The 16,886-nt window shown below is 40.9% G+C and overlaps 1 protein-coding gene across 2 annotated transcripts in view; it reads right to left on the reverse strand.

Moving 5' to 3' along the window:
• ILA (putative protein kinase regulator ILITHYIA) overlaps nt 1–16,886 on the reverse strand; it is a 147,349-nt gene that overhangs the window by 67,225 nt on the left and 63,238 nt on the right. For both annotated transcript variants that reach the window (XM_087692010.1, XM_087692008.1), the window contains exons 30-42: nt 10,428–10,575; nt 9,992–10,114; nt 9,796–9,852; nt 9,560–9,670; nt 9,253–9,444; nt 8,993–9,166; nt 8,794–8,904; nt 8,596–8,665; nt 8,418–8,496; nt 8,226–8,328; nt 7,974–8,144; nt 7,761–7,883; nt 7,378–7,491 (exon numbers count right to left, since the gene is read on the reverse strand). In XM_087692010.1, the coding sequence (XP_087548136.1) occupies nt 7,378–7,491; nt 7,761–7,883; nt 7,974–8,144; nt 8,226–8,328; nt 8,418–8,496; nt 8,596–8,665; nt 8,794–8,904; nt 8,993–9,166; nt 9,253–9,444; nt 9,560–9,670; nt 9,796–9,852; nt 9,992–10,114; nt 10,428–10,575 (1,576 nt within the window). The remainder of the gene's footprint in view (nt 1–7,377; nt 7,492–7,760; nt 7,884–7,973; nt 8,145–8,225; nt 8,329–8,417; nt 8,497–8,595; nt 8,666–8,793; nt 8,905–8,992; nt 9,167–9,252; nt 9,445–9,559; nt 9,671–9,795; nt 9,853–9,991; nt 10,115–10,427; nt 10,576–16,886) is intronic.

Below are 16,886 nucleotides of genomic sequence, written 5' to 3' on the forward strand. Positions count from 1 at the left end.
TATAGTCTTCCAGATCCTTGCATTTAGATGCATCCAAATTGTGCCAAGCTGACATAACATCAATCTCAAATTCATTGGTCAACCAAGCAGAAGCAAATACTCGCTTAAAATAAGTCCAAGTGGCAGGAGCCTGTCCTTGCATAAACAATGTACTCCACCACTGACTAGCATTGTCCTTAAGAAAAGTGGCAGCTTTCCGAACCTTAGAAGGCTCTGTAAAGTTCCCTCCTGCAAATGCGGCATCAAACTGCTGTAAGAAAGAGAGTGCCTTAGTCCTATCTTCAAATCCTCGAAAGATATCAAACTGTACGGCTGCACCACCTTCCTTGTATGGCTTTGGCTTCCCATGAGCCATCAAAGGGTCCGTAGGATATGCCTGTAACATAGGAACACTAACATGTGGCATGGGAGTTGCCGGACCATTGACTACAGGGCTTGTAGACACAATACTTGCTTGCTGATTTTGATAACCAGGCATACCAAAAGTGCTCTCTGGCATGCCAAAACTACCCTAAACTCCCTGAAATCCAAGCTGCATGCCTATATTACCATACATGGGGTTTGGCATAAAACCCTGTGTACCCCCAAACATTGTTCCTGGTACATAAATCTGGTTTCCAGGCGCATAACCAGCCATACTCTGAAATACAGATCCACCTCCAAAGTATCCAGGATGCACAGAGGTCGGTGGGAAAACCTGTGGTAAATCCTGAAAACTGTTTCCCTGTCCATTTAAACCAACATTTAGCTGCTGTAAAGTGGCGAGCTGAACTGGCAATGCCTGTGTAACTAGCGTTTCCGCCACCTGTTCCTGCACAGTCGGAACCAATCTTGGAGTCTCCATTGACTCCGCAAGCTGCCTTGGTGTTTCCACTGAGTCTGCAGCATGCTTACCCTTATCCTGGACCTCTACTGGATCCGAAATCTTTACAGATTGCCCAACTTGCTGTAACGTAAGGGAGGGCTGCAAAAATGCCAAAAACCTTGGATTCTGCATCACTTGTGTTAACATACTCACAGCAGCAACTAACTGAGTTTTGAAAATGTCTTCATCCATAGAAGAAGCCGTAAGAACTTGTGGCTCAACCATAACAGGAGGAGTAACAAACTGTGGAGGTCTAGAAGACTCTCCCACCTCATGAACAACAGGGATCTCATGTGATGCAAACGCTTCCTCTCTGGTGTCTTCCTTTCTATCAACCATAATGCACAATTCTGTGTCTACACCCAAACCAACCCTGGCTCACTCTTTAGGGAAAAAGTGATTCGATCCCGGCAATGGAACCATGTAACCGGCCTGTTCACTGGGAAGGGCGGTAGTGTACAACCAAAATATATAAATGCTTTCACCCAATTAATAGTCACCCCCCATTACCTAAACTTAAAGACACAGAATCAAAAAGAAATACAGGAAGCTAGAATGCTCCTGTTGCGATACAGACACCCTATTGGCCCCTAAGTTAGGCGCCCCTTGCGGAATTTCTTTATTTTTTTAAAAAGAGAGAGTACAATGGGCTGTCTTTCACCTTTTCTGGGTGAAATTTGGCAGCATAACAGTACAATTACTCACCCAAAACAAGTTGACCAGGAGGGGAAACTCTGCCCAAGTCTGAAACTTCTGGTTGGAGTGCAGAATTGACCATTTCAGTCTGCTGTAATTACTGGTTCAGACCTGTTCTGAAACCTGTTTTCAACTCATTCTGTTCCCTGTACTGTTCAGCCCACTGTAATTACTGATTCAGACCTGTTCTGAAACCTGTTTTCAGCTCATATTGTTCCTTGTACTGTTCTCCATCATCTGTACCAAGTGCCCCTTGACTCTGACATCAATTGGGCTCTGAAATAACCTCTGAACAGTCCAAAATCTGTACTGATTTAGTGCTGTTTCAGACACCTGCTTGGTGAGATTACCACCCTCACCTATTCCTGCTTGGGAACAGCAAACAACTGCTCCTGTTCCTGAAGAAAGGAGGCTCTTGCCTCATGCAAAGACAGCACATTCCCACACAACTGTTCATATATAAGAAGAAAGGCCCTTGATTCTGAAGCATAACCATACTGTCAGGGAGAGAGAGAGAGGGAGTAGGGAGCAAGCTCAAGCCTCTGTGCATCATGGACAAGGTAGGCAAGCTCTCAAATCTTCTCCATCAGCAATTGTTCCTCCATCCTCTTCAAATGAGCCTCCAAAGACCAAAAAAACTGCACGCCAGCCCTCTTTAAAGAGGTAAGTGCACAAATTTGAGCCAAATGGCAGCACTGGAAGGTGTTTCCCGTTCTAGCCTTCCGGTCTAAAATTCTCCATCCTCTGTTCAAAATTTGACCTCGGCACAGACCAGAGGATTAATCCTCCTGCAAAAATGAAGATAATGACGCGAACAGATTCTGAGGTCCAAAAATAGTAACTCCCTAAATTTTAGGAGTTGCTTCCATTGCATCCCACTAGTCTTCTGATCATCTTTGCAGACTATGGCTACATCCAAATTTGTAATGTAGCTCAATTGAAAGTGAATTTCCACTGATGATCCCCACATAGACTAATCTCTTGGAGATTTGTCCATCTTCACTTTGAACTAGTCTCTTCCACTCTAGTTCTTCAACACACTTGTCTATATACACTTTCACAAGTCTCTTCCAAGCTTGTCAATCTACAGTGCCATCAGTCTCTTCCAGACTTGTACTGGACCTTAACTGTCCAATCTTGACTCACTAGACATTCCTGTCTGTTTTACATACTGGCCATGCAACTCAGGCGTTTAGATTTCAAGAGGGATCCTTCCAAAAAGAAAAACCAAATAAAATATGTAATAAAGAAATCAACAAAAAGGTAATAGTTGTCACAGTCTTGTGACACCACACCACCTCCATAGGGACTCCCTGAAATGTCCTCCTAGGATCCAACTTGCACACAAGACACTACACAATGGCATGCACAATAGAGCCTTGAGTCCTATAGATAGGACTCAACTGCCCTAACCCCGAAGTGTCCTTAGTGTATTTGTACTGAGTCACATTCATGACCATAGTGACCAATACTACTAGCACCCATCCAAATGTCCAAGGATGTAACACACGGACTCATGAACCTGCACACAAGACACTACACAATGGCGTGCACAACAGAGCCTTGAGTCCTATAGATAGGACTCAACTGCCCTAACCCCGAAGTGTCCTTAGTACATTTGTACAAGTCACATTCATAACCATAGTGACCAATACTACTAGTACCCATCCAAATTTCCAAGGATGTAACACAAGGACTAATGGTACTCTAAATTGAAGGATCCAATCTCAACATCTTCCGATCCCAACAATCCATAGTGAGTGTTGTTGAGCTAAAAATGCATTATGACTATAGAGCTAAAAATGCATTAATCACTTAATTAGCTCGATCCAAGAGCCACCATTGAATAGCATTTTGTATGAGCATGGCATTTTACATTGGCCTTTGCATTACCCCATGTATTGGTATTCTATTCTTGTAAATGTGTGATAGCTCCCTTGGCAATCTCCTACGACAGTCTCCCTTGCTTCCTTAACCATATACCTCCATAGCTTCCTTCATCATTGACACCCATGGATAGTCAAGATAGCTTGTCCAATTCATGATGTGTCGGATCTAACCATCTCTTTTATTCTCCCCTAGGAGCACAGTTTACTCAATAGTTAGAATGTTATGATTTAAAATACTTAAGAAAAAAAACTTCCATCCGCCTTTGCAAGCCTTAGTAGGCCACCAAGCACGAAACAAGCACCCTTTGTCCGACGCATTGACCTCTCTAGGTTGATCATTTGGGCTCCCCTGGTAAGATAACCATCACCTCTGTCGTCTTCGTAGGTCACTAGGTAGCCAATGAGCACCCTTTGTCTAACACCTTGGTTGCTTTGGATGGGACACCTTGGGGTAAAAGAAAATTTGGGCTTGAGATATCTTGATTGTCCCTTTTTGGCTCCAGTTTTAGGCTCGAGAGGGTGTTGAGCTAAATAATGCATTACCACTTAATTAGCTCTTAATTACAATACCAAAAGTCAAATTTACCAAACTTTTATTAAAAAGAAACACGATCCAAGAGAGTATCTATGTCCCATAAGCCAAACCCTTATTGGGAGGATCCATCCACATCCATCTAAAAATAGACAGCTTGTCCACTCAGCCCTAATCTCATTTTTGCAGATTGTTGGTGCCAAACTCTACTCTCCACACCCCCCACACAGAATATCTGAGTTAAAGTGCTGTCCACTCCTGTTTGCTGTTGGCGCCTGCTGTTCAGTCCTCCATAACAGCTGGTGACCTGATTCAGCCTGCATTTATTTCCTATCAATCATCTGCTGCTGCTGTTCAAAGCCTTCCCAGCTGTTGCTAGGCTGCCATGTGGTTTTTCCTGCCTGCATTTGCTGCTGCAGACTGCTATACAGCCTGCCATGTGTCAGCAGCAGATGTATTTTGCAGTCTGCTGCCTGCATCTAGCTGCCATGTCATCAAATCAGTCTGCATTTTGCTATTCCAGCCCCAATCTAGCCGTCTGACATTGTTCTAGCTCCTCATTGCTGCATTCGCTGCTGCCAGGCATTCATGGTGACTGTCTACTGCGTTACAAGATCTGTCGCAGTATGACACACTCTCCAACTCATACTCTTTTCCTTGTTGCTTGAGACATGGGAGCTCAAGGGTCAGTATTTCACCTTTGCATGGTCTATTTGCTACATTGAGCATCATACATATATTCAACATTCATTCATTCATTATCTTCTTTGGTGTTCATTGGCTCTGAATTACCCTAATCCTAACTGTATTCTCTATCAGTCCGTGCTTTGTACGATTGTATTTGTTGTTTGTAGACGAGCATCTCTTTCTCGGTATCAAAGCTAGGTACTCAAAGAAGAAACCTAGGCTTCTAATTGGAGAGCTCATCATCACAAACCTAGATGAGCATTTCGTTATAGTCGGACATTCTGTGTAACACGCATGATCTCGATCAACAAGTACCATGTGGAGTCGAACTCTCTACACCAATTGAGAAGAAAGGAAATGTTGAGCAAATCCATTGTCAAACAAAACTATAACTATTTGGTCATTAATATGGCCAATGACCTTTAAATGGTCATGTGGACAAGACAGAGTTTTATTTATGAAACAACCATTACAACTACTTGCATTAACAAAGCAATCATGTTATAAAACTTCAAATGAACTACTTGAAGCTTCTACAATAATTACCAAAGCCTTTGACGTCAACTTCACCTTCTTGTTTTGCGGACACTCTGTCTCCACGAAAGTGCCCTGTTCAATGGCACACAAACAGTGACCTATAGAACAATCCTCACAGCAAGTTGCTTTGTGTTTATCATCCTTCTTCTTGCGCAACTATCATCGAACTAGTATAGATCGAAATATGCTATCCATTTGGCTAGCTATCAGTCTCATCGTATTCCTTCTTCTCCCCTTTAAAAGAACCGGGCTAGAATTTAAGAGCCAACATCCTCATGGTTGCGGGCATAAATGGAAAATGGGAAATGCACAACTCAATCAATTGCCATTGCACATCTTCAATTTGAGTTTGCAAAACTACCACAGCAAACGAATAGATTTCATGGAAGAAAATCCTTCAAGATGATGCCCTTGCATGTGTTTGGGTTCAGGAAAGCAAATCAAGAATCCTCCATGTGTTCAAATTCACTCACAGTTGGCGCATCAAAAGAAGGCACACTATGAGAGGCCATGGTGTCAATAGAAGATTATGGTATGATTCATGAAGAAGTCCCAAGATAGTTGTCATCTAATGCTATGACTAACTAAATGGAAAATGAACAGTAAACAATACATAGCTGGTAAGTACAAAATGATGGGCAAGGAGTAATGGTAAGAGAGATGGAGGTGGTGATAGAGAAAGAGGAGGTGGTAGAAGAGAGGTAGAGGAAGAGGAAGAGAAGGAATAGGTGATGGTAAGAGGGGTAAAAGATGAGGATCCGGTAAGGGAGGTAGAGATAGCGGCAAAGAAGAGAAAATTTTTCAATCTGTCTTGTTTATGAAATTGGCAAGGTTTCTTTTTTTGGTCTAGTCCACACCGAATGGATTTGACACATCCAACCAAACTAGATGGATCAGACACATCCATTCCATCCACTGACGGAATGCAACTATGGAAGAGAGTTAATTGTTGTCACGACGACACCCGGTCTTGAAAGGCATATATTGCATCTCACATCCCAAACAAGATCAATCTTGGTGAACCATCGTGGCATCTTCTAAAAGAAATGGTGCCTGCAGCACACCATGAATCCATGTGAGCTGTCCAAGCCACATCAACACTCTCTCCAGCCAAGCCAAGTTGGTCTTCCCAACCGCCTTGACCTAGCCACCCTCCCTAGCATCAATACTGCACAATCCTGCAAGAGTGCTCCATGTGCAGGTTGGTCGATCCTAGGAGGACGTTTCACCTCCAACTCCCATAATCTCTACATGACCCTGACTCATGATACGATATCAATTGCTTTGCAGAAATTCACAAGTTAATAACAAATCCTTCTCCCATGTGCTCTACCCTCCTAAATGAGGGCTCGAAGTGTGAGGATGTGGTCGAGAATAGAACACCCTCGTCTAAACCCTACTCTATTGATGGTGCATCTCTACCCATTTTTCCAACTCATACTCTGTTACAAATCCATAAAACTTGGCTAGCACTTGGCCAACCATGATGGTCCTATAGTTAGTGGGAACCATATGATCTCCAACTTTAAAGATTGGTACCATAGTATTAACTAACCAACTCATAGGGAAGACTCCACAAAGGGCTCTATTAAATGGGTGGGCTAGAAGTGGCAGCAAAATGTCTCTCGCAGGTCAAAGGTGCTCTACTACTAGTTCATCATGATTTTTTTGCTTCACCATTTTGGAGTCTAACGAAGGCGTCTTGGACCATAGTTGTGCTAAAGAAGGTGGAAGAGGTGCATTTGCTCTCTGGTGGTTGAGGGAGAGGAGGCTATCCAAGCACCTGGTAGAGCAATAAGCACGTGTGGCCACAAGGTCAACAAGTTATAACATCAAATGGTATCACAAATGTCATGCGACCTTTGAAGATCCATGCAGATGGCACTAATTCTATCACCATAACTTCTTGTGGTTAAAGTCTCTGCTATTCTGTCCATTGTGTTCCACTTTAAGATGTAGTTTTCCTCGTTAATTTACTATGGAAGCAACTAGTAAACATTCCCTTTGTACATTACAGCTTATTCTGAGATCAGGTTTACTTGAATTTACAAAGCTAAGATTTCATGTTGTAAGTTCATCATGATACATGACAACACCCCACAGTAAAAGCAGTCAAACAGACACTGATAACCCAATAAGACAATAAGTTCATCTAAGGACAAAAACATCACCTGTCGAGTGCTTCCACTGGCATCCTCTAGTCCTTGAGAAAGTATTGGAATTATTGAAGGGAGCACTCTATCGCCCAATTTACGAACTAGTTCACCAAGCGACCGTCCTGCAACCTGATGGAGAAAAATTTCACAGCTAGATGACAAAACATTTTCCAGATGGAGCTCCACCAGAAGAAATTAACTTATCAAATTCAGTAATCTCTTATCAAATCAGGCTTCATGAAAATATGGTTATGTGCACATCTCTTTGAAGCAAAGGGCACAATAAGCAACTGAAGGCTAATAAGTTATTTTTAAAAATACAAATACAGCCAAATTTCAACAAGATTCTGTCTGTTATGTTCCAAACTATCCTTACGCCTGTCAACTTCCAAAAATACCTGACGCCGTTCTGATGAGCTTGAAGCAAGTGAAGCAATTAGTGTACTCATCAGCACTGGCATAATCTCTTTCAGTGTTTTGGGAGTGTTTGCCACCACAGTTTTCCAAACATGTAGTGCAGCCTACATGTCCATATATTATTTGAACATTTTAGACATTGGAATGTTAACCATAAGGCAAGTAGATCCACTGATGAAGGTTCAAAATCTTACCTGTCTAACTGTTAGGCTCACATCTGACCGAACCATGTAAACAGCAGCAAGAACTTCATTCCTGCGGTCTTTACCAAGAACATCCACAATTGCTCGTCCATGAGCCTCAGTGCTTGCACCTTCGTCATCACTGCCACCTTCCAGAACAACCTTGCCAGAAGTACCTGCTACCTGTGAAAAATGAACATTCATAATAAGACTTTGCAACCTCAGAACTTAAGCGAAGTACAATCAAACCAAAAGCCACTTCACCTTGAAAAGCAGGTCACCTAGTAACTCCACTGAGCTTTGTCGGATCCGCCAGTTATCGTTAAAAATACCTTCTTCTACAGCAGGTAGAAGCAAAGGCAGCGATCTGTATGATGCATGTCCGATAAGCTATAATTCTTTTTCTGAGCAACAGTGCCTTCCTACAAGTTAGTTCACAAACAAACCAATACTTACGTAGTTGCATAATGCTCAACAAAGACATGTCCAGCACCCAAAGCTGCATCTCGTACTGACTCGTTCTCGTCAGCCAACCCTAGATAAACATCGTGTACGAATCAGAGCTTATTCATCCCCGAGGTCTGGCAGAAATCAGCACCATATGAAAAAACTGCATCAATTAGAATTTCTTTACCATCCAATATGGCTGGTAAGACACGCTGGAGATATTTTTGGAATGTGGGGCCCAAGGCCATTGGCAGATACTGCATTAACATACATTAGTTAACTCTCAGCGAATGTTCACATGTAATAGATGACAAGTACAAGTCAGTCGAGTGCAATAGGGAGAGAGTCTTCATCTGAGGATGCCACATCAGCATCCATATATTACCTTGAACAGAGTGAGATAGCCATCTCTCACAGCTGCACGTTGATGAGAACAATTCTGAATTATGTCTGGAAGTAAAGACTCAAAATACGTTGTACCTAAGGCTGCCAGTACCTGATAAGGAATGAAAATTTCCCGTCAATAGTAACGATTTCTGAATAAATTTAACTTCAATATAAGATTTTGCAGAACTTCAAAGCACCTCACTCAACCCTTGAGCTGCACCAGATCTCTCAACTCCACTTGTTTCTGACTTTAGAGTCTCGAGCAACCAGGGAACCAAATCCCTGAAGTTTTCTTCTCCCATTCCCTTGATTAATGAGCCAAGGGCTCTTGCTGCCACTGTTCGCACTTCTGGAATTGGATCAACCAGCACCTGAATGGACAAGTTGAAAAAGCCCAGCTAAACCTTTCTGAAGGAATTTATTACAAGAACTAGGTCCAACAAATTAATCACAATACCTTTTTCACTTCAGGTAGCAACAAACACAGGTAAGGAAGCATATCTTTAGGTTCAGTCACAAGAGAGCACATATTGCCAACAATCTGAGCTGCCTTCTTTTTTGTCTCGGAACTTCTCTCCCTGAGGCCCCTATGCACTATTGGGACAATTAACGCCAGGGATGGTGCATCAACAGTATTTACAAATGTAGTCTGCACAGTGGATCAAAGTAAGGAATTGACATAGAAAGACAACAACTGTAAAGCATCACTTCTTCCCCCATTTAATCAAGCTATAAAAAGGCTGCAAACCAAAAGAAAAAAATGCCTGCAAAAGAACATCCAAGGAGTGCTTTGTGTGCTCGTTCGGATCAGAAATAGCCAAAAGTAGAGTTGGAACAAGTGCAGAAATCTCTGGATTTCGAATCACACTTCCAATCTGTAAATATGCAACTACAAACCATTAGTGTAGTCTGAAGACAAGTGGGCTTGAGAGATCCACGTTAAAAAAACCATGGCATGCATATCAGACATTGAGATACAACAACAAGGGTAAAACTCCACCTGCTGCAGTGCAGTTTGTGCAGCCACTTGAACTTTTGGGTGTGTATCTGTTAGCACCTATAGGCCAACATGAAAGGCTGAGGCTTCATATAATGATTGAAAAAAGAACTCATCCAGTTTCCCTGTGGCTATTACAGTTTAGCTGGATGATTGCATGTTGTTATTATAGATGATAATATTAATAAGAATAGAATACCTCTGTCAGCTTAGGGACTATAGTTGGGAGACATTGGGACAGTTGACGAGGAGCACAAAACGCCATCGCTCCAAGCATTTGCACACTCCCTTGCTTTGTGCGCCAAGCTTTATCCTCAAGACCCTTCAAAAATTAAAAGACCAATTGTAATCTTCACCACGAGGCAAAATACCAAACTGCTTCAGCAGTAAACACAGCAACATTTTTGAGCCCGAATTTTCCTAACATGAGGCAAGTGGCTATGCACTTGCCTCAAGCATATGTGTTTAGCTCTGAGAGCACATGCAGAGTCCAATGCTACTATTGTGGATGCTCAAGTTCTTTAGTAAACCAAGGAAAAAATCTCACCCATAAAACAACTATCTGATAAAGAATGACAAGCCAAGAAAAAAACATAGTATTATCCTTGGTTGTATCCTAATATACGACTGCAGACCTTGAGCAATGCTGGCAAGACAAGCTTCACTCCTTGTCCACTTAACTGTGCCATTATCACTCTCGCCACAGAGTCAGTGGCCTCACGGACAGCAACCACTTGATCAGAGAAGCACACAAGTAGCAGCGGTAAAATATGTATGACATACCTGGGGAAGTGAGAAATACCAAAAAAACAAAAAAAAGGATTTAGATCTTCTTGCAAACACTCCCACACAGACAGCCGAACTTTATCCATATACTGAACTCTGACAAACACTTCCAGGATTTAGATCTTCTTGCAAACACTCCAACACAGACAGCTAAACTTTATCCATATACTAAACTCTGACAAAGACTTCCAGGTTATTTTATCCATATATTTGACCTCTGGCAAACACTTCCAAGTTACCCTTGAGAATTAATTTTCTAATACTGTCAGAGAATGAGCCTGACATATAAACAAAAAAATTAGGTACCAAAAGCTACATGTTTCATTAGCATCCTCCTGCGTATTCTCAGAAACACTCCAATTGGGACTGCTATACATCACACAGATTTCAACTTTACCAGATGCTTTCAGGTTAGCCTTGAAAAATAAATCAAACAGAACCTGCAAAATCTAGCCACTAGACTACAGTATGTTAAAGCGGTTCGTTAACTAAGAATGCAGTTGCTGAGCCACAACAACTTTTAGTTAAAAGGGATGTGCTTATTTCCATCAATATAACAGAACCCCACAGCTTTCATTGGTGGCACAGGTACTGTCACCACTTGTTTCTGTGTGATTGTATAACTCATTTTGAACTGCCATGTTCATGATAAACCTATTCTATGAAGGGATTAGCACATTCAATACAGGCCAAGAATGTTTCAATAACTGAAAGTGGAGAGGTTATGGCTTGTGATGTGTCTACCCTAAGCTTTAAGAGAAACCGAAGGCACATCCAAGAATGACAAGCAAGAAACAAACCACCTCTTAGCAGAATGGACTTATGAAACATTTTCGCTCCACAAGTTCTTTCTTGCTGTTGCTGCTTGCATATTTTAATATGGATGTTCCTCCAGTTAAAAGGATTTTTCGCTGTCATTTCTGGCATATTCTTTTGGATGGAAAGATTCAGGTTTGCATCATGAGAATGAGATGATAGATTATAGACTGACTACAGCACTGCAATGGAATTATTAGATTACAACTTTTATTTATGGACCTAACAATATGAGGCTCTGAACATTGCACACGAAGAGCTCAAGGGCATTAGGCACATGGTTTTATATTTGACCTGTCAATCTTCAGTATCTGGCCAGCCCACTGGTTGTTCTGGGTCATTTTGGGACCCCCATGGGCAGTCTCATTATTTTGAAGTACCCATTTTACAATCAGCATTTGGTCCACTCCAGCCCTCATGAAATTATTCACCCTCCCAGGCATCATCAGCATCCACTACTTTCCAATGCAACTTTAAAACAAGCATATGTTCTTTTTTTGCTATGACACAAACAATTATAGCCATCAAGATGGCATGATCATGAAAGTGGGGCTAGTTTGCTGCAAACTTGAAAATTAGGATTTTGAAACTCTAATTTCTGCATACTCCAAGCAACAAGCTGCTTTCCTTTTTTTGTCCTCTGATTTCAACAATTTGAGTAGAGTGTGCTCCATGGATGAGTATTGGATAGATAAATACATAGCATGCCGCTGAAATTTCAGTGGTAGGGCATGTGGAACTGATCAGATAGACCTCCAATACATACATGTGCAGCTCGGTTGCCCAAAAATGCAAAACGGAGGCTACAAAAGAGAAGTGTCTCCTTAAAATGACAAGTGTAGGGACACTTCTCACTTTCAAATGACATAGGTTCTATTCTAGATGCCATGTCAATTTTCTAGAGAAACAAACTTCTAAACCTTCTACTCTAAAAGTATCTCAACTAGTTGAGAAACTTGATGTAGCTAGTGAAGACAAAATTGTCCCTTGCAAAATTTTGAAGCTTTGGAGGTGAACAAAATGTCCATTGGAGTAGCTTCCAAAAATAGTAACCTCCTAATATTTATGAGTCGCCAAATTTGGAATCAAGAGAGCATTTAGAGGTTCACTTGTTCATGGTTTCTTTCTTTGATTATGAGCATCTAGTTTCACCTTTTGAAATTGTTAGCAAACATGAGTCATGCATAATAATCTTCTACATGTGAGCCTCATTCTGAGCCAGACAAGGACATTAGGAGCTCTCATATTTTGTTCGTCTATACTTTCATGTGTTTTGATGGAGGTGCCATTCTTGCATTTGTGTGCATTTCCGTTTTTAGTCCATTCTAGAATGGCATTTGTGTGCATTTCCATTTTTAGTCCATTCTAGATTGTTCACACTGGTTGTTAGTGATCTTGTCACATGAACGTGAATTTTAATGCTTTGCATAGCATTTAATTTGGATATTAATCAAAAGTGCAAATGTGAGAAACACGTGTTGTGCAAGTCAATTAAGCAAAATGACATGCCAAGGACCCTAAGAATCAATGGGTGTCAAAGCCAAAATTTGTAAAAATGTACTAGGTGGTGCCTGATCACAGATTTTGGCCTAGAGTGTTTTATTAGCCACTAATGTTAGTGGTGAGATCGAAAGCTAGGCATTAACTAGTTAATTGATGCCAATTCAAGGGCTAATAAATGCCTAGGATTGCTTAGATGGCAAATTAGCTTAGCCAATTTAATTGTTGGCTGGCATAACTAATTTTCTATACAAAAATTAGTATTTAAATTAATTTTTATAATTAAAGTTTCAAAAATTCATTTAATTACACTGAAAATTGTTGGAAAATGGATAAGGAAAGCTGCCACGTGACAAACCTTGTCATGAACATGGTGAGAATGCTATCTAGGGTTGGACGAGAGAAAGAAGCTGATTTTCAGTTGTGACCTACTAAGGATGAGAGTTTGGTTGCTAGCAACTACTGATTTGCAGAACACTGTTTTGCAGCCAGCGATAGCAATTGTGGATCCCAAGAGACCAACTGACAGCTACTCTTGGGCTAGCAACGGCAAATTGAAGGGGCTGGCGACAACAAATTGAGCTCCCAGTTGGACTTTGTTGCTAAATATTAGACATCCATGGCAAGGTAGCAACTAATTTGATTAGAATTTGGTGATAAAACTCTAGATTTTCTTTCTCTAGCTTCATCTTTATTCTCTCAGCCAATCCACACCTTCCCTCCAAAGATCTCAACCAAATTCAATCCCAAGAGAGTGCAATTGAAGAGTTTCTATTGTTAAGCCCTAATTTAGAACTAGGATTCGCCAGCCAATGTGGGAAGAGTCCTTAGAAATTGATCTAGTACTTGAAATTCGGTTTTTGCTGAAATTTGAGCATTTCAAAGGATTTCAAGAGGCCAACCAAAAGAAACTAATATTTTGTGTCACAAGAACGTGTACTTTTAATGCATAGATTTAGCATTATTAAGTTGCGTGCAAGTGAGGTGCACATGTGAAGTGCAAGTCGGTTAAGTCACGGTGACAAGCTAAGTATCCCAAGTGTTCAATGAGTGACGTTGGCAAAAGTTGTATTACGTTACGTTGGACAAGTACTTGTGGGTGCCTAGTATCGATTTGAGCCCTAGGCATCGATTGGGCCTTTAAAATGTCCTGTTTTGACGTAAGGACTACACATTAAGTAATCAATTAGTGCTAGTTTGAGGCCAATTGATACTAGGAACAACTTGAAGTTCTAAAGGGGTTACCACATTAACTATGAATAGGCACCAGCAAATTTTTGGGCAAGGTTAAATGGATAATTTATAAACTTTCAAATTTTTAATTCTGAAAATTAAGTAATTATTGTGGAATATTGCTTTTGAAAGGTTGCCACTTGGCCAACTTGCCCTTGCAAACTAAGAGAGGGCTATTTGGGGCTGTCTGTATCGAGGGACAGCCATTCTCAAATTGAAGAGCTACTCAAGAGGAAGAGATCAGCTCTCAAGGAGCTACCAAGAACAGGGTGACTGCTGTCCATGGGATTTTCAGCTAGGGGAGACCAGGTTTGCAATAGACGACAACATCCAAAGGTTGGGTGATAGCAGTTTGGGTTCCCCCAAGCGGCAAGCAACAACATTTACTGGTCAATTCTTAGCTGTACAATAGGTGTTGCCTGGCCTCAATTCCTTTAGGGCAATCTAGCCCAAAGTGGTAAAGTGATAAATTTTCAGTTAGCATTTATAATATGAATTTACTACTTGTTATAAATCAATGCATTTTAGGGTTCCACCACCCTTCTATATAAAAGGAAGACTAGTTTTAGTGCAAATTGAAGAAGGCATTGTACGGTCTAAAGTAAGCACCTCGGGCTTCGAATGAGAAAACACCTGCATACTTGACTACACATGATTTTCAAAATAGTCCAATTGAGAGCACATTATATTGAAACATAAGGGTGATGTGCCTCTAATCATTGTGGTTTATTTCAATGGTATGCCGCTCGCAAATCCTAATGAAGGCATATATAGCTGATTTTTAGACTATTGAATTCAACTTTGGACATGTCAAATTTGGGCCTATTGCATCATTATATTAGCATCCAAATCAAGCAATGTGATGGGGATATTTCGTGCCAAACAAAGTACATTAAGACATTATTGCAAAGATTTAGCCTTGAGGATTGCAAGCCTATTGCCACTCTATAGAGACATGTTTCAAGTTGAGCCTTCACGATGCCAAGACTGCTTTAATGTCTTTCTCTATCAGTAGGCTATTGGAGGCTTGATTTATGTATACATTACAAGGCTTCACATTTAGTTTGCAATCTCATAGATAAGCAAGTTTATGTATATCCCAAGCACCAAGCATTGGCAAGCAATGAAACATATATTTCCCTATTCGAGTGGTACTTGGCACCTTGGGCTATTTTATCTCAAGGGGGAATCATAACTGCTAGATTTGCATACTTTTCTTGACACAAGTGATTTTTTGCTTCATGCTTGACAACTCATGCATATTGTCATTAAGCAAGAAGCAGCCCACTATGGCCACTTCTCATTGTGAGGTTAAGTACATGGCAGCTTTCACAGCTATGGTTGAGTGTGTTTGGCTCAAACGTCTTTTGGCTGATTCAGTTGTTGAATAGTCATATACCACCACCATCTTCACTGATAGTCAAAGCACATTGGCAATTGCAAGGAACCCAATGTTCCATACTCATTCTAAGCACATTCGGATGCATTATCATTATGTCAAGCACAGACTCTTTGTAGGTGAGATTAGCTTGGCATATGTGCCAACACAAGATAACCTTGCAAATCTTTTCACAAAAGCTTTGCCTTGTGAGAAGCTTAAAGATTTTCACAAAGCTTTGGGCTTACCCCTCTTTGTGGATTGATCCTAACCCATTGAGCTTGGCACTTTCCTATTCATGAGTGCTAGTTCTTGTTTACTACATCACTTCCAAAGTGGATTTATTACCATATTTTGATAGTGATGTGCGTGAATACAATTAGGACCACTAGACAACTTTTTCTCTTAGGAGGTTTTTTAATCCCCCGTCTTATATATAAATGCCTATTTTACTCTAGGGCATAGTTAAGTCTTGTAAATCTCCTGCTTTGACACATCTCAAAACACTCTATATCGTGTGCTCTCAAGGTACTACCCCTCTAAGCCTTGTGTGCATTCTTGCAACCATAAATCCAATACACTCTAGGTTTTTCTAATGCTTTCATTGATTTACTTATGTCAATTAACCTATGTGATTTAAAATATTTTATTAAACTTACTAAAACATATCTAGAGCAAGGCAATAAAAATTAGAATTCCTAACTCGGTTTTGCATTTTCTTTATTCTAGAGCATACAAAAATTGCTTCTATGATTAGAGGGTTGTCTAGAGTGAGGAGGGCGCTTGTAGTTTTCCTCTTTCTTTGATTGTCATTCACCTACTATTGCTACATCAAGCTGGTTCTGCAGCTTTTCGGCCTCATTCCAATATAGTTTTGTGAAGGATCCCAAGTGTTACATCCTGTGACATCTAGATGGATGCTAGTAGCTCTAGTCATGGTGGTCATTAAACACACCTTCATTCTTTAATTGCAAGGAAATGAAGTTTTCATTCACACCAAAAGAAGACAACTTTCAAGTGAATGGATCAATGCAGTAAATGAATGTAGGAGTGTACAAAGCGCTCAAGGGCAACACAATGAATGTCAGAATGTGATATCCACCGAAGGCACATCCTGAGTGTAGTAACCACCAGTTTGAGCTGTTTGAATGTGGAGAGGATGAAAGAGTTGATCACCAAAGACTATGGAGCAGTAGGCGATAGCAAAGATGATGGAAGATGATACAGGAAGCAGCTCACACTGCAAAATGCAGCTCTGGAGTGAGTCGGAAGTGAAAGAAACCTGACAAGAACACTGCAAAGAAGGATGGGCTGAATGATGGGTAGCCCGTCTATTTATAGATGGATCCTCCCAAATTAGGGTTTTGCATGTGGGGCACAT

Source organism: Lygodium microphyllum, chromosome 2 (genome assembly GCF_053477565.2).
Source record: "Lygodium microphyllum isolate KBCC chromosome 2, Lygodium_microphyllum_v1.1.10, whole genome shotgun sequence".
Lineage (NCBI taxonomy): Eukaryota > Viridiplantae > Streptophyta > Polypodiopsida > Schizaeales > Lygodiaceae > Lygodium > Lygodium microphyllum.